The 26,149-nt window shown below is 38.0% G+C and overlaps 1 protein-coding gene across 3 annotated transcripts in view; it reads left to right on the forward strand.

The window, feature by feature from the left end:
* Nucleotides 1-26,149, forward strand: part of mybpc3 (myosin binding protein C3) — a 34,391-nt gene that overhangs the window by 5,670 nt on the left and 2,572 nt on the right. For 2 of the 3 annotated variants that reach the window (XM_028015356.1, XM_028015358.1), the window contains 26 exons: nt 1,654-1,776; nt 2,104-2,181; nt 2,625-2,773; nt 3,111-3,228; nt 3,318-3,366; nt 6,267-6,326; nt 6,452-6,454; nt 7,917-8,089; nt 8,178-8,310; nt 8,439-8,441; nt 8,528-8,652; nt 8,730-8,835; nt 9,501-9,667; nt 10,810-10,975; nt 11,079-11,185; nt 11,284-11,313; nt 11,392-11,531; nt 11,886-11,957; nt 13,829-13,988; nt 14,078-14,182; nt 15,770-15,958; nt 19,113-19,247; nt 19,429-19,596; nt 20,321-20,409; nt 24,406-24,601; nt 24,694-24,833. In XM_028015356.1, the coding sequence (XP_027871157.1) occupies nt 1,654-1,776; nt 2,104-2,181; nt 2,625-2,773; nt 3,111-3,228; nt 3,318-3,366; nt 6,267-6,326; nt 6,452-6,454; nt 7,917-8,089; nt 8,178-8,310; nt 8,439-8,441; nt 8,528-8,652; nt 8,730-8,835; nt 9,501-9,667; nt 10,810-10,975; nt 11,079-11,185; nt 11,284-11,313; nt 11,392-11,531; nt 11,886-11,957; nt 13,829-13,988; nt 14,078-14,182; nt 15,770-15,958; nt 19,113-19,247; nt 19,429-19,596; nt 20,321-20,409; nt 24,406-24,601; nt 24,694-24,833 (2,984 nt within the window). The remainder of the gene's footprint in view (nt 1-1,653; nt 1,777-2,103; nt 2,182-2,624; nt 2,774-3,110; nt 3,229-3,317; nt 3,367-6,266; nt 6,327-6,451; nt 6,455-7,916; nt 8,090-8,177; nt 8,311-8,438; nt 8,442-8,527; nt 8,653-8,729; nt 8,836-9,500; nt 9,668-10,809; nt 10,976-11,078; nt 11,186-11,283; nt 11,314-11,391; nt 11,532-11,885; nt 11,958-13,828; nt 13,989-14,077; nt 14,183-15,769; nt 15,959-19,112; nt 19,248-19,428; nt 19,597-20,320; nt 20,410-24,405; nt 24,602-24,693; nt 24,834-26,149) is intronic. The other variant, XM_028015357.1, reaches the window with a different exon arrangement.

Below are 26,149 nucleotides of genomic sequence, written 5' to 3' on the forward strand. Positions count from 1 at the left end.
TGACACACATCAGTGTTGATTTACTTAACACTAGTGTGTAATGTCAAAAGTTAACACTACGAATGTGTTAATCTAACAGAAATGTTAAATATAGATCATCATAGAAATCTGAATTTTAAACTACTACTGGTCGGGTGTGCTGTGGTGGTGTAGGGGTTAAGCACAACCCACATATGGAGGCCTTAGTCCTCAACATGGGGTCGCAGGTTCGCTTCCTGGCCTTTGAGGCATGTTTTCCCCCCTTCTCTCATTACCCATTTTACTGCCAATTCACTATCAAATAAAAGGCACTAGAGCCAATAAAACCTTTAACAAAAAATACTATTAGCAGTCAATAATCCCCAAATTCACTTTAAAAAACATTAGATGTCACTTGAATCTACAAAAACACCAACACAAGTTGCAGTTTGAATCTACTTGTATGTCAAAACAAGAACATCATCAAACAGCACTGACAGCAATATACAGCAAATGTCATACAGTATGGCAACTTGCCATGTTTTCTTTCCCACACATTTCAAAAAACTTCTTACTATAAGGACTGTAATAAACTAAGCCCTTAATTGGTAGAACATAAAACGAATTGTATTATGCATTTAAATGATCATACTAAAGACTGTCCACTCTGCCAGACAAAATAAAAGCAAGCACCTCAAGTGTCGTGCAAAAATCCCATCAGTGTTGAAAACTGTAGGTGAAGAAGTTGCAGAGGAATTCATGGTACTTTACACTGAAGGTGATGTGTGCTTTGAAAGTTCATCGAAAGATGGTCTTGTGATCTCTTATGGCAAAGTGTCTTTGGTGCTGCTCTTGTTTTCACCAACATACAGGAGGAAGGGATGTCCTGGTTGTCGTTCCCTCGCAGTTCTGTACTGATCAGTTATGCGGCATTATTGAATACTATAAGCCTTTCTCACGGTGGCCGTAGACCCTGTACTTTTGCGCAAACGGAAAATTAATGCATCCATAAAAAATAATCAAAAACATGATAATCTTAACATGTAACTTACCTTGTTATGATAAGCTCCAGACAAGACGCCATACTGCTGTCCCCGCTCCTCGGGCAAACATGTGACGTCACAGATACGTCACAATTGTGGGAGCAACTCTGTCTGGTGTTGATTTAAATTTAACTCTCCGGAATAGCAATAACTCTTTAGGAAAACTAACACTCATGTCGTTGAATTAGACTAAACAAGTGTTGAATTAACACTGTAGTGCTGTGTAGTGTCACTGACTAACATTGCACCAGTGGACTGTCACTGTGACGTACTTAGGATGTTTATATTTTATAATGTAAACGCAAATGTTTTGAAGAAAACCAGCTAAAAGGCAGCAGCTGTCCACTGTCCGCACTGCCGCCACGCTCACTCTTCTATCACGGTGACCTGGACGCGGACACAGGCACATTATTTCCTCATGAGTAACCAGCACTCAACAGGCCCTGAGCACTGTCAGAGAGGCCACTGATAACATGTGGAAAAGTTAGCCTGCCACTTAGATATGATAAGACAAAAGAAATATTTAGAATTAAAATTTTTAGCCTAGCATATTTGCCAAATAAATACTAACTTCCCAGGCAGAAATTTTACTTTCACTGCTTTTTTTCTCTTGTGTTTGCTATTGATGCCACCAAAAATAAAATCAACACAGAGGTTCCAGCTGAGGCTCCTGCTGGTGAACCTGGGAAAGCTGACCAGGCTCCTGTTCCACCTCCTGCAGCTTCCACGCAGGGAGAAACCTCTGCTCCAACACCTGATGCTCACCCAGCTGAGGGTAAGTTACTGTGTACCATCATCAGGCTTCCATTGCATTTTACATTGAAACATTTGTACAACAGAAAATCTCTTTACACTGAAACAATGTAAAGAGATTTTCTTCACATTTGAGTGCAAAAAATGAGTGTTTAATTGTCTGCAGCATATATATATAATTTGTTTGTTTATTTTCAGCAACTTTAACATCTGTAACTGTTTCTTAAAATATAGACTGAATTAGCCGACATTAAATGCAGATCTTTGTCATGAGGTTTGTTCATTTTTTACTTTCTTTCACTTTGTTTTTAATTAACTTGACCTCGGTTTGGATTGGATTTTTCTTTAGATGCGCACCATCCAGACACCAGACAGGACTTGACTGGACTCTTTACAGAGAAACCTCAGTGTGGAGAAGTCACTGTGGGTGAGTGGATTGGATGTACCAGACATTGTTTTGAAGGAAATCTTAATTCAGTGCTTCATGGTTTTAGTTTTACCAAGTAGAAAAAGTTCAATATGGTGAAGAAAAACAGAAATAGACAGATGCTGGTCTCTCATTACAGTGTTACCAATGTTTCAGTCCAATTACTGAATCAGAAATGCTAAGTTAAATTGCTGTAAAAGAGACAGACCATTGTTGTATTTCTAATTCGTTGAAAAACAATATAACATAATATGAACTCAAACTTCTCATTATTTTTCATTTCCTCTTCTTTTCTTTTCCACATCTTCACCCATATTTTTGAAGCAGCTTTAAGAAATGACAGAATACATTACTATAAGTAGAAATAATAATTTAGAAAAATGCAACAATGCTGCTAACTTTCAGAACTTCGTCATTGCTGTATGTGTATTTCTTGTACGAAGGTGAAAATATCACATTTGTGGCTAAAGTAAATGCTGACTCACTTCTGAAGAAACCCAGTGTGAAATGGTTCAAAGGGAAGTGGATGGACTTGGCCAGCAAGTGTGGAAAACACCTGCAGCTGAAGGAAACTTACGACCGCAACACCAAGGTGAACAGAAGGCATACTACAAAACATGTTGATTGTTCATCATTTTAGTGTTGATTGGTTGTATTTGTTAACATTTATTAGCCATAAGAATTTGTAGAAAACAAGCATAAAACTATTAGAGGCAACCTATTTGTAAATTCTGTACTTTTTTTTTTTTTTTTTTGCCAAAGTTAGGCAAGCTCTTTCTTCAGACACCTGTGCTAATCACATGTTGAACTGCATATGGGATTCTTTGTATTAACAAAGCAAAGTTGCAAAGTTTTTGGTTGTTTTATTGCGTGATATAGTTCAGTGTTTGTGTTCTTGAACCTTGTATCGTCATTATCTGTCGTTTCAGGTGTACACATTTGAGATGCAAATCGTTGCTGCTAAGCCTAACTTTGCTGGAGGTTACAGATGTGAAGTTTCATCCAAGGACAAGTTTGACAGCTGCAACTTTGACCTTGCCGTACATGGTGAGTGTTGCGTATACTTTGCTTTCGATGTATTATGATTAAAGATGTTTCAGGACAGCTGATCAGTTTGGGATCTGCTCTTGTTTCAGAGGCCCGAGCTCCTGAAGGTCTGGACATAAGAGCGGCTTTTAGACGCACGTAAGTGACTCGGAGTACATAAAAAGTTTTTATTTACATCAAATTATATAGCTTGAATTAAGGATCTGCTGATCTTTTGCTGAATTTGAGCTAATATTGTCTTCTAATGTTGTTTGAAAGAAATCATTTGATATTTTACTTCTAATTTGAAAAATCATAAACTTTAAAGTCAAACACAAAATATCTTAGTTAGAGGTTAATTCCTACTACTGATGTTATGCTAAAGAGACAAGACAAAAGTAAATTGATGTCTTACTAAACTATAAATGCTTTTGCTGGCTAAATGGAAACATGTTTATGTCTTATCAATGTATTATTCGATGTAAGAGAAAAAGAAGAATTTTGGCTTGAAGAGTAACACTGATTTTAAAGAAAATAAAGTTTCCTTTAAAAACTTCATTTTAAAGGAAAAATGAAGGTTTTTTTAAGGAAAATAACCAATATTATGGTTGTCTAACCAGAAATTACTTCAGTGTCAAAAAGCCCTTGCATAGGTGCTAGAAGGAATAGCTTTCTGCATGACTTTGTAGTTGTACTTGAAATCAAAGCCTAGCAGTAAAAAAATAATAATTTTCTCGACAGAATTCAAGTTAAGTAGTGCAAGTACTGAGTATAAAAATGCATTGGATTAATATTATAGTATGTGTGGTAAATATCTGTGAAAAATGCTAACTTATCAGGAGTGAAGGCGGTAAGAAGAGAAGTGGAACAGCAACAAGGTAGTAGAGATTTGGTGCAACCATGGAGGCTCGTTGTCAAATTCTAAAGACTTGGATTGTTTAAAAACAGAGAAATTTGCATCAGGAATAGAGGCTTTCGCTCTCTTTCCTGGACTCATTATTCTCTGCGTTCAAGCCAAACAATCCAGTGTTTTGGATTTCACAGCCGCCAGTTGACAGAGTTTTGAGACTGACCACAGGAGGAAGATCAACAGAGAGCTAAACCCAGAAGTTAAATACCAAAATTAACATGGTGTTAACCTTTAACTTCATGATTTGGTGTTCCAACCATTAAATAGCTGGCAGCAGCATATGTCAGCTTCTTCTGATCCCCTCCTGAGTCTCAATCAAAACAGCCGAGCCAGCTGCCCAAGCAGCCATGTGGCTGAGTGAGATTTGACGGTGGTGTTATTGTACTGAAAGTGCAGGATGTGCTAAGACATTCAGGCTTTTCAGCAGCAGACCACCTCCTGGGGGGGTTGCCTCACAGAGGAAGTGCAGCTACAGTGTGTTGTAACTTCACCACACAGAGCAGAGACTCACCTTCACATGCTGTCGGATCAGAGATTGGAGATTATCTCGTCTATGTCCGTTTTTATCTTTCATCCCACTGATAAGAAACAAACACACGCGCTACGGTTGCCTGCTTTGCTTCACGACTGTTTTGTTTTGTCATTGCTTGGGTTATGGCTGCAGCTTGGTGAGATGGTTTTGTGCTTTTAGGATATGTAGAAGGTCTTGCTACATATCGCATCTTTATGTCATGTTTTTCTCCCTACCACCTTTTTTCCTTTCTTCGCTAGGTACCATGTGACCTCCCAAAGGAACAATCACCTACTGCAAGACATGACCAAATTATGAGTTGTTAGCAGCTGATGCTGATGAGTAAAGACAGGGTTCCTTCACATTTTCCATTTTTAAATTCCAGCTGTTTACTGACTCATTTTAAAGCCTCCAAGATCGTGCAGAAAAGCCCATTTATAAACCCAAACAGCATGCATGTAAGATAGCAATATTTCAAGGTTGTCTTGTTTTGATCATGTTTCATATTTAATATCTTGTGATATAGAAATATTCATATCTCAAGCTTATTTAGCAGTGATAAGATTCTTATCTTTCCTTGACCTCCTTTCTCATGAGCTTATTAATTTGAGATAACTACATCTTAGGCTTTTTGTCGTTATAGTCGTTTAACAGTTCAGTTACCTCCAGATTACAAAACACCAGCTTGTTTTGTCCTGACAATAGTTTTCCTATCACAGTAACATGGCATAAAACAATTTAATGCTTTTTTTTTTTTTTGTTACCACAGTTCACTTATTCAATTATCTGGAGTTGTCACACAGAAAGTTTCATTATCACACAATACTGAGACCCCCAACTTCATTTGGTCATGGAAACAGTTTTCATCATACTATTATGTTAAAACACAGAGACCTTTAATTTGGCAATTGCCCCTCATTCATTTAAATATTCAGCTCTTCATCTTGTTATTTATATGAAGTTTCAAAATCTCATTTTATCAAGATAATTGTATCTCAAACTTTAGTAACAGTATCATGATTTTTAATTATCTTGAGGTAACATGACCTCATTTTGAACCAATGTTGAGAAAACTAGTGTTTAAGGGTTTTGTTGTTTTAACGGTTTAAGTTTTTTTCTTTAAGATAAGAAGAATCTTACATTTTTTTGCCACTCTAACTGTTCTATTGTATTGTTATTTTGAAATATCACAGCTAAAATTCACTCTTGAAGAAATGGATCATTATATTTATATCTACCCAGAAATCAATACATTGAGCTTGGCAGTTGGTTCAGTCTTCAGGAGGAAAATGTTTCCCATTGAAGTTCAAACAAGTTGCTATATGTTATTTCATTCTTTTCCATACTTATCCAGACTGGTAAAAGTTTAAAAGTATACTCTATACTTTGTCATTCTTCTGAAGCCTTTTCAAACTATTAAATTGGGAGAGACTTGTGACTGCAAAACCAACACCAAAACCGTTGTGTGCATCTCTGATAGAGCAAAACCACACAAGCCATTTTTAATTTTGCATAAAGCAAATGGAATATAAAGTGTTTAATTAGAAGGAAACATCTGCAGTGACACGTTTCTGTTCTTTGGAGAATCTAAATGATTAAGCCATATGCTAAACTGTTGATGCTTTTTGATGTCTGCAGTAGCACAGATGGCAAAGACGATTCAGGAGAGCTGGACTTCAGTGCCTTATTAAAAAAGAGGTGAGGAAATCAACATTTTAAAAAGTTCTACTCAGAACAATGATGACTTTTTTCGCTTTCATAAAAATGCCTGTTTTTTTTTTTTATTTATTTTTTATTCTTTCTGGGTGATCCTCTGTCCACAGAGAGTAAGTAATTTCTATAATTGCAAACTATATAACAGTAATCTATAGGAAACAAACTTCTGATCACTAATAACAATTTCACTTAATCTTTCTACTGAAAGTCAGTCTATATATACAGTATATATATATATATATATATATATATATATATATATAACTTCTTAACCTTATATTATCATAAAAATGAAATCATTGCAAAAAAAAAGCAAATATTAAACCTACTTGTTGCATGGCGTTAGCATGTGTTCCGACTCATGTTATTTGATTCTAAATGTGTGCAGTTTGCTGAAGTGGAAAGAGAATCCCTTCATTCCTAATTACATAATATCTGTATTTTTCTTAGTTGTCAGAATGCTGCTTTTGTTTTAAAATATTATTCTCTGCATGAGGGAGAGCCTGCTGACATGTTCACAGGTTGGGAATTGTATTTTTTTTTTTTTCATAAAAATAATTGATTCAGAAACCACTGCAGAAAAAAAGAAATTACTTTTGAAGATGGGATCATTTCTTAAGATTGTGTGAGCTTCATCCTGTGGTGTGAAAAACTACTACTTTATCTACTTTTATTTCAGTCTTTAGAGACTTGATTTGGACCAGAGGTGAAAGATTTGGGATTTGACTCCCCATACATTTGAGAATTATTTTAGCTTGGGAAACAATTACTTCTTCTGGTAATTAATTCTGGTAAATGTGATTTTCTTCTTAAACAAATTACTCTTAATCAGTCTTTGGCTGCTGCTGTTGGTATCACTGAGTATCTGGCTAAATATGCTACCCTGGTGGATAGGTGGATAGTCTTGCAGATGTCATTATCTTGAGACCTGGAGAAGGATGACATTTGGTCTAGTAAAGAGCACAATAACTCCATAGCATATCAGAACCAGCTGATTCAAGGTTATGCTATGCTTGGTGCACAAAACACAACACTGCACTGGAGTTGACTGTCTTGTGCAGCTGGAACCTTTTCATGTAATGTTTGCCAGCCCTCACATTCCCATCACTTCCAACTCTGTGCCACTGTGACAACGGTTAATTCCATGATTCGACCACCCATGTAAAGCTGTAATGGGATCCATGTCTGGGTTTAGTGACCTTCACTCACTACTGAGTGACAAACTCTTGAGAAACACCTTGATAAAACTCCAATCACTTTTGATGCCATCATTTCTGCCCTCTGGTGCTTCTTCTCAACATGTCAGCTCCTTGTAAACAGCAATCATGTTTAAATTTTTCTATTTTTTCTAAGTTTTTAGCATATTTTTTTAACCATAATATTTTTAAATATTGTAGATGATTTATTGTTTTAATGTATTTTGGACAAAAATTTGTACAACTTAGATTAACAAAAGCAGCCCTACTGGCACATATCTAATTAGTCTTTTCAGTTGTAGGTTTTTGTTCGTGATTTACGTTTCAAAGTCTTTGCTTCATGCCTGATTTTAACAACATTATCCGATTGTCTCAGGTCCATCAAACCGGCACACATGAACACAGATCCTGATGTTGACGTGTGGGACATCCTCAGTCATGCTCCCCCCTCAGAATTTGAAAAGATTGCTTTCCAGTACGGCATCACCGACCTGAGAGGGATGCTCAAGAGGCTTAAGAAGATGAAGAAGGAAGAAAAGAAGAGTGAAGGTCAGTATGCTGGGATTAAAACAGGCATTACTTCATCTGAACCTGCAAAAACTTGAAAGGCTGATTTTCATTTGCTATTTATATTTAGCATTCCTCAAAAAGCTGGATCCTGCATATCAGGTGTTAAAGGGCCATAAAATAAAGCTGGGAGTTGAGGTTGCCAATGAAGATGTGGAGGTGAAGTGGTTAAAAAATGGACAAGAAATCCAAAAGTCTGGAAGGTTTGAACTTGCATATAATAAGGACGTTCTGCACCCATGCATCACTATGTACTGTACTTAACTATGAATGTTCACTTCTCTCCTCTGCATCTGGATCATGATAACTTATCCTTTCATTACATCTTCAGCAAGTAAGTATCTTCTGAGTTTTGTTGAAAAATTTATATAGAGCAATGCCATCTTTTTGTGCTATGAAAATATTCTTGGTTTTCCAAAGGTATATCTTTGAGTGCGTTGGAAACATGCGCTACCTTACCATTAACCACTGCTCCTTAGCAGATGATGCAGCTTACACATGTGTCATTGGAGAGGAGAAATGCACAACAGAGCTCTTTGTTAAAGGTAATAAATAGTCAGAGGCAGTTTGGACCAAACCAACTTACAATTAACTTCATGTTTCTCATTTGTTTTGTCTTTAGAGCCTCCTGTTACAATTGTAAAAAATCTGGAGGATCAGATGGTGATGAAGGGTGAGCGGGTAGAGTTAGAGTGCGAAGTATCAGAAGAAGGAGCCAATGTGAAATGGTGAGATGTTTTTCTCTACACTACAGTTTTAGTAGTTAGTGGTTTGGCTTTGTGCTAATGATTCATGGCTAAAAAGTAAAAAAAAAAAAAGAAGTTGTAAACAACCATGTTAAACATAATTGCCAAAATGAAATCTGTTTTCCCACTAAAGGTGTACTGATAAAAACCACATTAGTCAAAAGCAGATGGAAATGTTTCCACAGTCATATCAGATGGAATTTACTTCAGTATGCCTTATTTTTATTGACTCTTAAACATTTGATTACATGTTTACCAATATCCTAATAACTTAGATCCCTTAAATCAGTGTTTCCCAACCCCGGTCCTCAAGGCACACTGTCCTACATGTTTTAGAGGTTTCCCTGCTTTAATGTGCCTGATTCAACTGATTGCAGTTCAACAAACGCCTGTTAATCAGTCATCAATTGAAATCAGCTGGACTGAAGCAAAGAAATACCTAAAACATGCAGGGCAGTGTGTCTTGAGGACCAGGGTTGGGAAACACTGCCTTAAACAACTTTAATAAACAATAAATGTCAGAGGTCTTGAGTTAAAATGGCTCCATTGTAAATGGGTAAAAGAAAACAAAACACTGAAGAAGATCAAAAATACCTCAAACACATGGATTGACATTATCAATGAATGGTGATGTATTTCTTGTCTAGGGAGAAAGACGGGGTTGAACTAACCAGAGATGAATCCCTGAAATATCGCTTCAAGAAAGATGGCTGCAAGCATGTGCTGATCATTAACGAAGCCACCAAAGAAGACGGTGGACACTACAAGGTCAAAACAAATGGAGGAGAGTCTGTAGCTGAACTGCTGGTGCAAGGTCAGTGTCATAGATTGGCTGTTTCTTCTGTCAGTGATGAATTGTCCAAATACACATCCCATCATAGCTAGCCAGTAGTTGCGCAGCCTTGTCATTCTTGGCAGGTTGACTTTGTGTAGCTTGCGTAGATCAGCACAGGTTCCAGCACCAGGAGTATGTCAGCTAAAGTTAGAAGATGTACATGTGAACATCTGAAAGGCAGAGCTCCATTTAGTACGTGCTGGTTCTCTTTCTCGGTTTCTCAACTCTCGGTGAGCTGTTTGATTGGAAGTGAAAAGGAAGAATGTGACCTCATTTATGGCATTATTTACTGACATTTTATCAGTAAATAAAATGTCAGTGATTCAGTCAGTGATTCAGATGTTACGTTTCCATCCTACATTAAAAAATGTTTGAGACAGTTTAAGCCTCTATATACAAATATACTCCATCTAGTTCCACCCATGACTTCAGTTCATCTCTTAAGGTACATGTCCTCCTTTTAAACTTAAAACAACTTTGAATACACGCATGGCTTCATAAATATTTTCACATTTTTGTTTTTCTTAAAGTCAAATTTTAGTCCAGTTGTTGCACTGCGGATAGGTTTCCCTTTATATTCCTGTCTTAAATCTGTTTTGATCTCCCAGGAGTTTCTGTGTATAATTTGAAGCCCAGTAGCTGCTCCTGCTGTTTATATCCCTTGTTAATTAAACTCTAACCTGCCAAGAATGACCAGCTGCAACACTGAGACAGGGATCAACACTTCAGTCCATGGCAGAGTTTCTAGTATAGCGCCATTCCTACCATATCTGCTTATTCTGCCTGGGCAGTGTGCTGACTAGCGTAGCCTTTGAATTTCACAGTGGACAATATTTCCAATGCATATTTTCTTATGATTTAATATAGAAATAATCTAGTTCTCCTGCATGTGTTTTTCAGGAGATACCCATTTTATTTTTCTTCACAAGTCATACACACTTCCTCTTTTGTTTCCGTCGCATTGCTGTATTATAGAAAACGATGCTTCACACTGGACCTTTATTATCACACCACTCCTCAAATGGTGCCCCTGTAACTTTTTCCATCGAAGTGTAAAGGCATTGATGATTTTCCTTCTGAGCTCCTTGAACTTGTGTTTTGTTTTTTTTCTGACTCCGCAGAGAAAGAACTGGAGATCTACCAGAGCATTGCGGACCTCACGGTAAAGGCAAAGGATCAGGCGGTGTTCAAATGCGAAGTGTCGGATGAGAATGTGAAGGGAACTTGGTACAAGAACGGTGTTGAAGTCAAACCCAATGCCAGGACAAACATCTCCCATATTGGAAGGTGATGACACTAAATTTGCTAAATTATGCTTGTAAGGTAACATGTACATGTTATGTAGATCTCATGTTCAGTGACATGATTTTCTAAATGTTTAAACACACAGAATACACAAACTGACCATTGATGAAGTGAAACCTGAAGATGAGGGAGACTATACTTTTGTGCCAGACGGCTATGCTTTCAACCTTTCTGCTAAACTCAATTTCTTGGGTAATAATTATTTCTTAAGCTTGGAAATTTTAAAGTCATCATTTGATCCTCACAAGCAAAATGTTTAAAGAATTTTTCCTTTATATTTGATCTTTCAGAGGTGAAGATTGATTTTGTGCCTCGCCAAGGTACACAATTGCAACCTTATACTCTTGCAGAAAAATAAAAGTCAGACCCCATTATAACCATATGCATTACTTTTGAAGATCCTCCTAAGATCCACCTTGACTGCATGGGCCGCACTTCTGATTCAACAATCATAGTGGTGGCTGGAAACAAACTGCGTCTGGATGTCCCCATCACTGGAGATCCTTCTCCGACAGTGATCTGGACCAAAGGAGAGAAGGTAAAAGAGATGTAACACCTGGTGTTGTTAATATTCTGACAGGAGCCATCTGTCCAGAGAGCTGTAGGTAAGATCTGGCATCTGAGGCCTGCTGAGAAAGTTTGTCATTCTACAATCCTGCAATTTAAGATGCAAACAAGAAAGCCCAAGCAGGTTCTAACATATTTATTATAAGCTCAAAGGATGCTAATCACTTTTAAAAACCGTTGTATTTTCATATATTCATTTTTGCAACAAGCATGCTGTGCCCCACTAATGTCAGGGAAACTAACGCATTGGCAGTAATCTTAGGTGAATCAGCGGTTTCCCACCCTCAGTTATCAGCTTTTACTGCTTTGCTGTCCTTAACTGTAGGCTAGCTCTGTAAAACCTGATGGGGAAGAAAACGCAGGGCTCTCAGCCTGTTGGACCCTAAATGATGGAGAGGTAAGTGCATGATTACACTATATATATATATATATATATATATATATATATATATATATATATTGTTTTGACTTATTTGGTACAAGTCTGCATGATGCCAGCATTGAGCTTGAATAGTCTATTTGAAGAAAAGAAAGGAGTCAAATTTCCAAAAATGTTTCAATGCAAGAAAGATGTTAGTTATGAGAAAAGCCATTACTTGTGACTTAGTTAACCTTTTATGTTTATATTTCATTAAAACCAATTTTAAATTTGACACCAGGCTCCTCACAATCTAAGGTGAATATTTGTCATCAGTTAAGAAAAAAAAACTTTTTTTTCATACAACTATATATTTGTCATGTTTTTTATGTTGAATAAGTCATCCCCTTTATGTACTGTAGATTTTAAATGTGAAAATGATTTTCATATCTTGACTTTAATTCTAATTTGTTGTGTTCATCAAGATGGTTGAATGATTTTTCTATTTTGTACATATGATCAATAAAAGTACTTGTGATGATGCTAAATTGGAAATATAAAAAGTTGAAAAAGCAAAGTTAAAACTGAGCCTTGTGGGCTGCCATAGATAATTTCTTATTTTCAATTATAAAAAAAAATATTTATTCAAAAATCATAATATGTCATGTGAAGTATAATGAAAGCAGGGTAAAATCTGGACTGGTTCAGCAATAAGTAATAAAAAAAACTTCTTAATATTATTTCAGTCTTTGCTTTTGTGGTTTAAGCTGTTTACAGCATAGCTTTTTTGAAAATTGGATTCCTGTATATATAAATTAATATAACTAATTTACAGACACAGGAAGAAAATGGCATAATCATTGTAAACAGCTAGCTTTGAAAATGCTATAAAATTGTACTAAGACCCTAAAAAACTAATGTTTCAACACTACCAATTTGCTGTTTAACTATGAAAAATATTATAAAATAAATTTAAAATATAGATGGTATTTTTATGTTCTTGTTCAGTTTTATGCACCAGTCAAAGAGCATGATACTAACAGCATGCATTATCTTTGATCAAGGTAAGCTTGTGTACTGAAGCCTCTCAGACAAAGATGACAGGAGACTGAGCAGTAAGTATGTTTTGCATAGTGGCTTTAAAAAGTATCAAAATTGAAAAAGAATTTTCAATTTTATTTTATATTCGTTAAATACCTTAAAACCCTAACTTAACACAGATTCCTGTTGTCCAACATTGATCTAAAGAAGTCGGTGAATGGAAAGTTTGATGAAGAGCTTTTTGTTTGTTTTTACTTCATTTCATCAGGTTCATCATGACACGACTGGAAAATGTTAGAAAAAGAATCAAATAAACTACTAACATAAATACTCTAAAGCTGTGCTGAAATTAGTTTTAGAATATGAAAGTTGGGTTGCACCATGGTACAGTTGTTAGCAATGTTGCCTTGCAGCAAAAAGCTACTGGTTTTGAATCCAATCCTGGCCTCTTTCTGGATGGAGTTTGCATGTGTGGGTTCTTTTTGGGTCCTCTCACTCCATACCAAAAACGTGACTGCTAGGTTGACTGATCCAAGTTGTCCTAATTTGCCCTGGGATGGCCTGTCAACCAGACCATATCCTGCCTCTTGCCCAAATACTACTGGCAAAAGTGCCCCTCCTGCACCTCCCCAACCCACACCTGCAATGATAAGTAAGTATAGATGATTGAATTGCAAAGTCACTTTACCAAGTGGCTCACCTCAGTGTCTATCTCTTTGACAATATCCAAAAATCCTTACGTAAGCACAATCGCCTCAGCTCAGGCAAGTTATAGTTAGTTGTTTGCCAACTGTTTTACATAAAAGTATTATACCACAACGTCAGGCCTGGGTTTTTGCAAAATGAGTTGACTCATTTTTAATGATTAGGTCATCACAGAAGGAGATGGCAGGGTCCATGTGGAATCCACCAAAGGACACTGCATCTTCACTATCGAGGGTGCCGAGAGACAGGATGAGGGGATCTACTCTGTCGTTGTTCGAAACCCAGCAGGGGAAGACACAGCTGATATCAGTGTCAAGGTTGTTGGTAAGACAAAGACACTCTGCTCATTGATAAAGATAAAATGAACTTTTACAACAAACATGTTCTAACTACATTACTGTCTTACCACATAGATGTTCCAGATCCTCCCCAGGCTCCTAAAATCCTCAGCGTTGGGGAGGATTCCTGCATTGTTCAGTGGGAGCCCCCTCTTTTCAATGGCGGAGATCCAATCATTGGTAACAACACTACTAAATTGTTGAAATTTGCCAATTTATGTAACCAATTTTATTCCATGTCATTTCAATACATTTTGGAAAAATAGACTTCCATGATATGCCTTTTTTTCTCCTGAGATTCAGAAGAAAAAAAGGTTTTGGTATTTTGTGGTTTTTTTCTTCATACTTTAAGTATTAAGGTTGAAAGAAACGTAATGAATTTTTTTGTCATAAAAAAATTATTTGGAGTTTATCAAATGTCTCTTATACTGGTCTTGCTTACATACAATTTGTCTTTACTTAATGAGCTTTTAAAACCGGTCAATTCCATTCATTTTCATTTTCTAAATGCTTAAAACAGATTCCTACTTTTTAAAATTGATGTTTTAAAGAAATTGCACGAAGAAGTGCTTCATAACTAATAGACTCTTTGCACCTACAGCACTGACGTCACATCCGCATGAGCGAAATGTGGCTTTCTTGCTTCCGCTTTGGTCTTTCCTACCATGACATCTAGGAAAGACAAAATTGTATTTCAGACGCAAATAAAGCAATACCATAAACATTGTTGTCTTCCAAATATAATGGGCTCTTAAGTTTTCATGGATTTCCAAGTGATCCTGAATTAAGAAGACGGTGGCTTGTAAATATTAGTAGCGACAAGTTAAAGCTAACGCCACACAGCAAAGTTTACAACCTTCACTCCGGATTAACTTCTTCAGCCTAAAACGACCGCGGGGAGACGGATGGTAAATAAATGAGCCGTCCCTGTGTTATTTCCATAGAATCACTTCTGTATTCAGCCCAAAAGAGCGAGTGTATGGGAATGAGTGAGCAGACCAGGTTCAGACAGCCGAGCAACTGATCCGCCTGTACACCCTGCTGTAAACACCAACCTATTTGAGGTCTTCATAAGGAGCATGCAAAAGTAATACAACTAAATAACACGGACATTTTTTTCTAAAAGCAACAACTTTGAACCTGCACACTCAGCTGAACTAGAACTCTGACACCAGAGCTGCCCCACTTTTAAGCTGTGGGGCTTGTTGTGCTTCCTCATGCTTCAGAAACAAAAAGCCCGAACCGTGGTCTCTGACACTAACGACAACAAACACAATTTCAGCAATATACATCAAAATAAAGACAAAGTAAGGTAAAAACATTTTCGGAAGACAATTCATAGAATGAATGAAAATGTTTAGATACTTAAATAGCACATTTTTATAATAAAAATGTTTGAGAATATTGCCTACTACTAGCATAAGCTAAAGTTAATGTTAGCCACAAAGTTTAAAGAAAGTAAACCTCACCTTCGTATCCGTGAATGTATAACGAGGCATCTTAAAACCTTTCTCCAGCTTGTTTGTTGGGGCTGTGGTTCCTGCCTTACAAAAACGTTGTGCATCGATAATTGTTAGCTTGGGCAAGCACCTAGTGTAAAATGCCATTTTCAATAGACCGGAAGTGACCGGGCCGCTTATCCCCGAACACGGAAGCAGACGTGGAAAGAGTGTTTTTGCTCAAAAAATGGGTGTAGTAAAATGTTTTATATGCTTTATATTGCATGTACATAGGCAGGAATATAATGTGCTGCTCTTGAATGCTAAGGTTATGTCGTGGAAAGGAAGAAACTGAGGAGCTACAGGTGGATGCGACTGAACTTTGACCCATACCCTGAAACAACCTTTGAGGCCAGGCGCATGATTGAAGGCATGGCATACGAGATGCGAGTCTATGCCGTCAACAACATTGGCATGTCTCATCACAGTCCAGCCTCCCAACCATTCGTGCCAGTGGGTGAGTGTTTTTAGGAATCTCACACCAAGTAATTTTCTTTTTATTCATACATAAATTACCTCATATGTTTACTAAATGTTAGTTGTTGGAAGTCTGTCATAAAGACAATTTGATTAAGACAGGAGGAACAAAAGAGATTTCTTCAAATGTCATACAATGATTTTAGAAATCTTGTGTCTTGCTGCAGCAATATTTGCTGTGGTTAGATCAGACTCAGTTTAGTCTGATCTAACTAAACTGAGTTGGATCAGACTAACTCTGATCTAACTGAGTTAGTTAACTAATCTAACTGATTAGTTTGATAACCACAGAGTGGTTACTCTATACCAGGGGTCTCAAACTCCAGGTCTCGAGGGCTGCAGTCCTGCAGTTTTTAGATGTGCCACAGGTACAAAACACTGGAATGAAATGACTTAATAGATAGATAGATAGATAGATAGCATTTATTGTCATTGAACAGAATTCAACGAAATTTCCATTGCAGCTCCCGTGCAAAAGGTCAAATATATACAGTATAAATAAGCAAACACACAATAATAATAATAACAATATATACAACTAAATTAACTAAAGGCACTCAACCACACCAAAGAAGTAGCAGCAGGTCCAATTATGGCAAAGTACAGATGATGCAACAGTGCAAAGTGCAGAACAATATGGCTGTGTGGGGGTGGGGGATATGTATGTGTGACTGCGAGGTTATGATATGTGTGGGAGGGGGGGACGGCAGGGAGTAATGGCTCTGACGGCTGTGGGGAAGAAACTGTTTCTCAGTCTATTTGTTGTAGTCCGTATATTCCTGTACCGCTTGCCTGATGGCAGCGGCACAAACAGTCTGTGGCCCGGGTGGCTGGAATCCATCGCTATGGATCCAGCTCTCTTCTTGACAATGACCTCCTCCTTGTGTAGATCAGTTTTCCAGAGCCTTAATGACCTAATTATTCTGTTCAGGTGTGGTGCAGCAGAGGCATATCTAAAATTTGCCTGACTGCGGCCCTCGAGGACTGGAGTTTGAGACCCCTGCTTTATACCCAAAAGAGGAATTAACACTGTGTAATGCTAACATTTCTGTGACTAATGCTAAAAGAACCACTAAAATCATGAAGCTTTAACATGCACATGATTCATCTTACTCTCTGTTCCTCCTGAAATCCCTTATTTTGATAATTTGAGTCATCATGGTGTATATGTTTATGTTTGCACAGTATGGACAGTTAAAGACTCTTTATTTTACAAGACAGATTCAACCGGGGGCTTGTGGTTGAAAGGCTGTCTATATCTAGAGCAGTGCTGTTTACAATCATACCTATCAAAACATTGCTGAAATCTTAATTTAATAGTTTTGCTATGTGTAGTCTGAGTAACTCCTTATTCAGAATCAGTCCAAGATTATTTTGCTTTCTAAAGTAAAGACAGCAAAAAGACTAAAGGAACTGTTAGAGACAATGAGAAGACGAACTCAAAAAACAGACAACGAAACACACAACATGCTTGATAAGCCGCCATACAGTCACTGGAAAAATGATAAAACTTCAGCTTCCCAAGGTAGCAGAGAAGAAACCAGTGGAGGATTTGATGCTTGTGGAAGCAGAAGAAGAAACCAACAGAGCCAAGAGCTCTTTAACTCCTGCAGCCAGGAGATTATCACCAACAGCACCCCCTGCAGAGTTAGCCTTCAGTCTGGAGGTGGGAGATCCAGCTGACAATGAGAAGCCAGCAGGAGGGAGTGCAAGTTTTCCTGCAGGGAAGGAAACAGTGGTCTCCAAGGTATCTGCTGCAGACAACATGTTTGCAGAAGGAATTATTATCTTTAGGTGTAGTTTTGTCTTGTTGCTTTTATATTCAACCTGCCAAACAATGCAGGAGTGTTTGTGTTTTAAAATCCAGATGATAGTGATATTAAAATGTTAGCTGAACTACAAGAAAATTCTTTCCATCTGAGTTTTATAGCTGATGGTGCCGGTTAAGGTTGTTATGAATCGTAACTGATTTGATTATGTATCGAGTAGTGCATAAAAACAGGTTTCAGGTCATTGTAACTCCATTTGCCTGTCTAGACTGGCTCAGCTGACAGAACAATAACACTTTGAAAAACAAAAGAATCAGTTGATGCCTTATGACCAGCTTCCAGAAACATGCAAAGCTCAATTTAGCAATCCATCACATGCTTTGTCTGTTTCCCTATCAATAATGCACTTTCACCTTTTGAGTTTTGCCCAAATAAGAGGCCAAGCTGTTTCAAAGGGATGTAACAGTGGTTTGCTTTTGGCACCTCTGCAGTTAGAGCATTGCGTGGTTGTAACCAATAAACCAAGGTCTTTTTATGCACATCAAAATCATGTCATTTTATCCCCACTAGACGCGTAGCACAGCAAGCACTTAGACCTCAGTCTGACAGTGAACTGCAGGTCAGACAGAGAGCTCATATTTCTCTGCATGAAAGAAGGCGCCACTCACAGGCTTACAGGGTAACAGACTGTTAGATAACTGGTGTCCCACTTAAAAACAGGCTGGCTGATTCCACCCGCTGTGTGTAACCAGTGACTCGTTAACAGAGATGAAAATCATGCAAGTCAGTCGACACTATGACTTTCACAGGTGCCCCTTTTTAAGGGGTTTTAACTTTACACATGTAAAGACATCAATGGCCACGTCTGGTGTAACTTTATGTAGATTCAAGCTGCCTCATTTGCTCTCATTTTTACTTGCATTTGTCTCTCTGATCACATTTAGTTTGAACATAAAAATCAATATCCAAAAACGTCTGCAACATCAAAATCATAAGACACCAAAAAGAAGAAATAATGATGATGCATTTGCATCATCAGCAATGGAGTTTGTTCTCCAGTGCTGCCATTTATTCATTAGAATTACTGAAACAAATGTACACTTTGTGTTGCATGCTCACCTGGTTACACGCGCATGTTAAGGCAACACGTTAGTCTTTAGTTCTCCTGTTCATTTTGATGTGAATAAAAAAATTCCAATAAATTCAAGGGAGATTCAGACATTCATACATGGCTGAATGCTCTGCAGGCATGTTAGTGGCGTCAATCAAACTCATCCACTTGTTTAGGTGTTCATTTAGTACCTATTGCTTTAATTCGTTAACCACCTAAGCAGGCTCTTTATCTACCCTCTGCCGCTCTCTCAGCCCCTACTAGCGAGCCCATCGGTCTGCACGTTGAAGACATCAGCGACACTTCTATCACACTGAAGTGGCGAGCTCCGGAGAGGATCGGCGCTGCTAAGCTCGAGGGCTATGGGGTCGAGTACTGCAAGGAAGGCAGTAAGTGCTGCCACCTGCATGCTTCTGATAAGGGCAGCTTATTTTAGAGTTTATCTCCCGAATGGAATACTTGCAGCAAAATGGCGCGTGAGCTGCACAACTTGTTCAGCTCATGTTCATAAATAAATAATGCAAACATGACAATTATGCGACTTTGACTTGTATTCCTCTATGGTGGCAGCTGATGAATGGATTCCAGCCAACCAGGGTCTTACAGAGAGATCATCGATGACTATCAAGAACCTGACCACAGGAGACAAACTGCTGTTCAGAGTGAGGGCCTACAACATGGCAGGGCCCAGTTCTCCGGCAGTTCTGGCACAGCCTGTGACTATCAGGGAGATCATGCGTGAGTATTTCTACAGTGGATTCTTATGACGTCCCTGCTAAGCTTATTCAGTTTCTCATTTTGCTTTATGTAAGCGGAGCAACCAGGAATCTGTGAGGTGTTTTGAGTTCTCCAGGGACACATTTAATCATTCCCAAAGTTTTCCAAAGCTACAGTGTTTGTTTTTTTTCTGCTCAGTTTCAGTTTATTTATACAGCTATGGATAAATTTGCCGAACACAGCCTTCCATCCGATTTGATATTTTTATTGTGACTTACCAGACCTTTTCCTTTTTAATTAACTACTTGACTAATTTCAGATATTTTTTTCTTGATTTTAATCTCATTGGTTAGTTGGACCTTTGGAAAAACAAATGTACCAGTCTGATAGACATAAAAAATACAGTGCACAATATTACAAATGAGATATAAGGAGTATTCTTTTAGTGTTGAAGGACAATATCCATAATCAATAATGAAGGTTGTTTTTTTTTTACTGTAGGAAGTACAATTTAGTTTTTCAGCTTTTACTCCCATGTATTCAAACAGATGATTGAGATTACTGATGTGTTAAAATTAGGTAAAGACTAAACAGTAATGACAAGAGTTTATTAAATCACCAGTGAAGTGACTGTTTTAGGGTATTTGTCTATTTTCAAGACATGCCGAGTTAAAGGTCCTCCTATGAGCCTCACAGGTTTCCTAAAAATGTCCGACTGCCCACTTTGGTCTTTTGTTTTCAACAGAGCGCCCAAAGATTTGGCTTCCACGAAATCTCCGGCAAACCCTCATCAAGAAAGTTGGAGAAACTGTTAACATTATGATCCCGTTCCAGGTGATTTACATTTAAATTTTACTATTATGTTCAAAAAACAGTAAATACCTCCCCACCCAGACAGCTAGTAAATATTATTATTAAAGACAATAGGAGTCATTGTCTAGTGTTATGATAAATTCTAGAGTCTAGATATCAATCAATCAATCAAATTTTATTTGTATAGCACATTTCAGCAGCAAGACATTTCAAAGTGCTTTACATCATTACAAACACAGAATCACAATGCAATATAGAATCAATAATCAAAACAAAGCATTAAGTCAAGTTCCATCCATAAATTTGTAATTGATTACATTTCAAATACAATTCTAAACAGGTGGGTTTTTAGTTGAGATTTAAAAGAAGTCAGTGTTTCAGCTGTTTTACAGTTTTCTGGAAGTTTGTTCCAAATTTGTGGTGCATAGATGCTGAAAGCTGCTTCTCCTCATTTGGTTCTGGTTCTGGGGATGCAGAGCAGGCCAGAACCGGAAGACCTGAGAGGTCTGGAAGGTTCATACAACAACAGCAGATCTTTAATGTATTGTGGTGCTAAGCTGTTCAGTGATTTATAAACTAACAACAGTATTTTAAAGTCTATTCTTTGAGCTACAGGGAGCCGGTGGAGGGACTTTAAAACTGGTGTTATGTGCTCTATCTTCCTGGTTTTAGTGAGAATGCGAGCAGCAGCATTCTGGATCAGCTGCAGCTGTTTGATTGATTTGTTGGACAGACCTGTGAAGACGCTGTTGCAATAATCAATACGAGTGAAGATGAACGCGTGGATGAGTTTCTCTAGATCTGGCTGAGACATTAGTCCTTTAATTCTGGAAATGTTCTTCAGGTGATAGAAGGCCGACTTTGTAACTGTCTTTATGTGGCTCTGGAGGTTCAGGTCAGAGTCCATCACTACTCCCAGGTTTTGGGCCTGATCGCTGGTTTTCAGTTGTAATAACTGAAGCTGTGCATTGACTCTAGATCTATAACTCTAGATCGTTCCTCTTTAGGTCCAAAAATAATAACTTCAGTTTTGTTTCTGTTCAACAGGAGAAAGTTTTGGCACATCCACACATTTATCTGTTCTAAGCATCTGTTCAGTGATTGGATGGGCTCTGAGTCACCTGGTGACATCGTAATGTAGAGCTGTGTCATCTGCATAGTTATGGTAGCTAATATTATTTCCTGTTATAACCTGAGCTAGTGGGAGCATATAAATATTGAATAAAAGGGGTCCTAGGATTGAACCTTGGGGTACCCCACATGTGACCTTTGACCTCTTTGATGAAAAGTTTTCAATTGAAACAAAGAAATTCCTGTTCTTTATGTAGGATTTAAACCAGTTAAGCACTGGACCGGAGAGTCCGACCCAACTCTCCAGTCGATTCAGTAATATGTCATGGTCAACAGTGTCAAAAGCTGCACTGAGGTCCAACAGAACCAGCACTGTGGTTCTGCCACAGTCCGTATTTATATGGATGTCATTGAACACTTTCACAAGGGCGGTCTCTGTGGTGTGGTGAGCACGAAAACCAGACTGGAAGGAGTCAAAGAGGTTGGTTATCGTTAGGAAGCTAGTTAATTGTTTACACACAGCGTTTTCAATAACTTTGCTGATGAATGGGAGGTTGGAGATCGGCCTGTAATTCTGCAGTAGTTATTTGTCCAGATTGTTCTTTTCTATAAGTGGTTTGATTACTGCTGTTTTCAAAGCCTGGGGGAAAACGCCTGATGAGAGCGATGAGTTTACTATTTGGATCAGGTCATCAGCAATAACAGGCAGGACTTTCTTAAAGAAATGTGTGGGTAAAACATCCAGACAGCAGGAACTGGAGCTTAGTTGACTTATAATTTCCTCTAAGGTTTTAAAATTAAGTAGTTGAAATTGGGTCATTTTTCCTGTATTTGTTTTGTTTGGGCACAGCATTGGTACTGACTTTATAGTGGATGTACAGATTAATCCTCTGATTTTTTGAATTTTCTCTGAAAAGAAGCTGGAAAACTGGTTGCAGGCGGCAATGCATTGGAATTCAGGTGGTAACGTCGCAGGAGGGTTTGTGATTCTGTCAACTGTTGCAAATAAAGCTCGAGCATTGTTAATGTTTTTGTTTATGACATCTGCAAAGAAAGCCTCTCTTGCATGTTTTAGTGTTAAATGATAGTTACGTAGTCTTTCCTTATATATGTCACAATGAACGTGGAGTTGAGTTTTACGCCATTTTCGTTCTGCCCTGCGGCAGAGTTGTCTTGCAGATCTAACTGTTTGTGTATATCTCCATGGAGATTTCTTCCTACCAGACACAACCTTCATTTTAATTGGGGCAATGGAATCAATAATATCTGAGACTTTAGACTGAAAATCATTTACCAACTTATCTACATCATTACAGCTTAAGGGTTAGGAAGAAGAGTAGATTTGATTAAAAGTTTCTGCTGTGTTTTCAGTGAGAGAACGTTTTGTGATGGTTGCTGTTTGTCCAAGTGGGTTAAAAGATAAAGAACTTTCAAAAATAACAGCGAAGTGATCCGACAGGGTGACATCAGTTACAGAGACATTGGAAATATTCACACCCTTACTGATAACCAGGTCCAGTGTGTGTCCTTGAGTGTGTGTTGCTTGTTTGACATGTTGTGTTAGACCAAAAGTCTCTAAAATATTAGCGAGCTTTTTTGCCCCTCTGTCTTGGGGGTTGTCAACATGAATGTTGAAATCACCAACGATTATTAAACAATCATAATCAATACATATAAGAGATAGAAGTTCATTCAAGTCAGTAAAGAAATTTTCCACAAAAGTTGGAGTTTTGTATAGAGTTACAGTCAAAGTTCGTTTGCGGCCTTTAACCTCAATTCCAAGATACTCAAAAGAGGTGAAATGACCCAAAGAGATTTTACTACAATTTATGGTATTCTTAAAAATTGAAGCCACGCCTCCTCCTTTTTTGTGTTTTCTATTCTCATTGAAGAAATTGTAGTTAGGAGGCGCAGATTCAATTAGTACGATCGATTCATTATTATCATTCAACCATGTTTCTGTCAGAAACATAACATCGATATTATGCTCAGTGATGAAATCATTAATTAATAGAGCTTTAGCACAGAGAGATCTGGTATTTAAAAGAGCTAGTTTAAGTGACTTGGAGGCCAAGAAATCTTCAGTCTGGGGTTCTTTTAGGCAGGGGATCAGTCTGATGTTTGAATTAGGTCCCCTATATTTTATGTTTCTGTTTCTTGTAAATTTTCTTGTAGTGATCCGGACAGGTAATGTCCTGTTCTGCAGTGCCGAGGGGCCAGACACATTCTGGAGCAAGAAGGGTGTAAAGATAAAGTCTTTATGTAATATAATATAAGATATATATATATAATAGTAACATGTGCATGTAGGCGTGGGGTGAACAATGACTTGTTACACATGTATTGCACATTAGTGTGTGGGACACATTATGTTTCATGTTATATGTGATGAATATTAAAATTGCACATTGTGAACTTTACATTTTAAAGTGGTGTACATTAATTCATCTGAGCACTGAGATAAAAAAGTCCCTGAATTCGGTGGCCCCTGCTGGAGGCTTGCAAGAAAGGTTGCAGGCTGATTGCAGTCTTTCATGATGCGTTCTGTCTTTATGAGACAGCTGGGTGGTGTAATTGTCCCAGATTGCTGAGAGAAATGTCCCAGTGATCGTCTGAGCTCGCTTCCTTCCATTTTCCAGAGCTCTCTTCTCCTGAGCAGAGCAGCTATCACACCAGGATGTGATACACCTCGTGATGGTTCAGTCCTCAGAACACATATAGAAACTCCCTTCATTCTTTAATAGTTGCAACAAAACAATGTTTTAGATCCAATTTTTAATCCTTGCACTAGACTAGTATTTTGTTTTAACAAAACAACTATCAAATATTAGGAGTCATTATTTTGTCAGCCTTTGTTAAACAGTATTGTAGTGGTAATGCTTAATTAAGTGTCATTTAAAGCTTTACATCGCTGCATTTTGAGCTCAGTCTTGTCTTTGTCTGCAGGGTAAACCCAGGCCAAAGGTTACGTGGAGTAAAGACGGAGAACCTCTGGAGCCCTCAATCGCAAGCGTGAGGAACAGCGATTTCGATTCCATCCTCTTCATCCGAAAGACGGAGAGAAAGCACTCTGGCCAGTACGATCTCACAGTGCAGATTGAGAATGTGGAAGACACAGCAAAAGTCATGCTGCAGATTGTTGGTGAGTTAGTTAATGGACAGCATCTAAAGTTTAGCTGGACTGAATTTCTGTAATTATTTCTTAGTCATTATAAAACGATACTATCCCTGTAGATCTCCCGGGGCCACCACAGGTCCTGAAGATTGTTGATGTGTGGGGGTTTAATGTGGCACTGGAATGGAAGCAACCAAAGGACAATGGCAACTGTGAAATAAGTGGCTACACTGTTCAGAAAGCTGACAAGAAGACCATGGTGAGAATCTATGCTCTTTGTTATATTGACCAGGTTGAAAACATCAGAGTAAAGTTGAAATGAATATTTTATTGTATTGCAATTAGATCTACAAAGCATAAAGCTTAGTACATCATTTTTGTGTATTGCTTACTCACATAATGTTTTCCTGTTATTTAAAATGTAATTTACTTAAAATGACATTTAAAATGTCATTTCTTTATTTGTTTGTTTGTTTGTCATAAAGGATATCACTGGTCTCGCAGCGCCACCTGTTTATTAATATGATAAAATGTACAATAATTGTGGATGTTTAAAATCTAGCTCACATCAGCGTGCCGTGGTGGCGTAGCGGTTAGCGCGACCCATATTTGGAGGCCTTGAGTCCTCGACGCGGCCGTCGCGGGTTCGACTCCCGGACCCGACGACATTTGCCGCATGTCTTCCCCCCTCTCCTTCCCCGTTTCCTGTCAGCCTACTATCATATAAGGGACACTAGAGCCCACAAAAGACCCCCTGGTGGGGTAAAAATAAAAATAAAAAATCTAGCTCACATGTAATTGTGACAAACACCTTCAATAGTGGAAAAACAAATACTAAAAGGAATGGTCATATTACTAAGACACCTAACACAAACAAAACTAACAAGTATTCTGTAGTATGGCTTTTGGTATGTTTTTATTAGAAAAAAAACATTTTAAAAAAACACAAGTAAAGTAGCAACAGCCCCTTGAAAAAGAGAAAGGACAGACTGACACTCAAATACTATTTAAATAGAAAAACTACCACTTACTTCCTTACAGTAAGAGGACAAGAGAGAGAGAGAGATTTATTCTTCAATTATCCAATGCCGAACATGCTGTCCACTATGTCCACCAGTAATGATGAACCAGTTGGCAAAGATCTCCTTCTGCCACCGTCCTCCACCTCAAGCTGCCAAGAACAATGTTACCCAGGAATGCCCTAATCTTATCCTCTCAGCCTTGACCCGGTCTAGATAGCCTGTGCAGTGACGCAGAGACATTGTTCGCCAGCCAGCATGGCGGTCAGCTCTTGTTTCACCGCAGTCATTATTAGATCAAATTAATTTTACTTCCAACACAATGAGCTTTTAGGTGGTGGTCATCGTGTTACCAATAAGTCTACCTGGTTCATGTTAGAGAGAAAAGCACTGAGGTCAAATGTGCTTTAAGGTTGCCTCATATCCTGTTTCAATCCTGCATCTAAGAAATAGCCTGTACCAAAACGCCTTCGGTTTCTGCAACAATATGAAGACAAGTGGAAGTTTTTCCCACATTTTTCATTAGAGTTAAGATATATTTTTGTCTTCTTCCGAT

The sequence above is a fragment of the Xiphophorus couchianus genome, chromosome 4 (genome assembly GCF_001444195.1).
Source record: "Xiphophorus couchianus chromosome 4, X_couchianus-1.0, whole genome shotgun sequence".
NCBI lineage: Eukaryota > Metazoa > Chordata > Actinopteri > Cyprinodontiformes > Poeciliidae > Xiphophorus > Xiphophorus couchianus.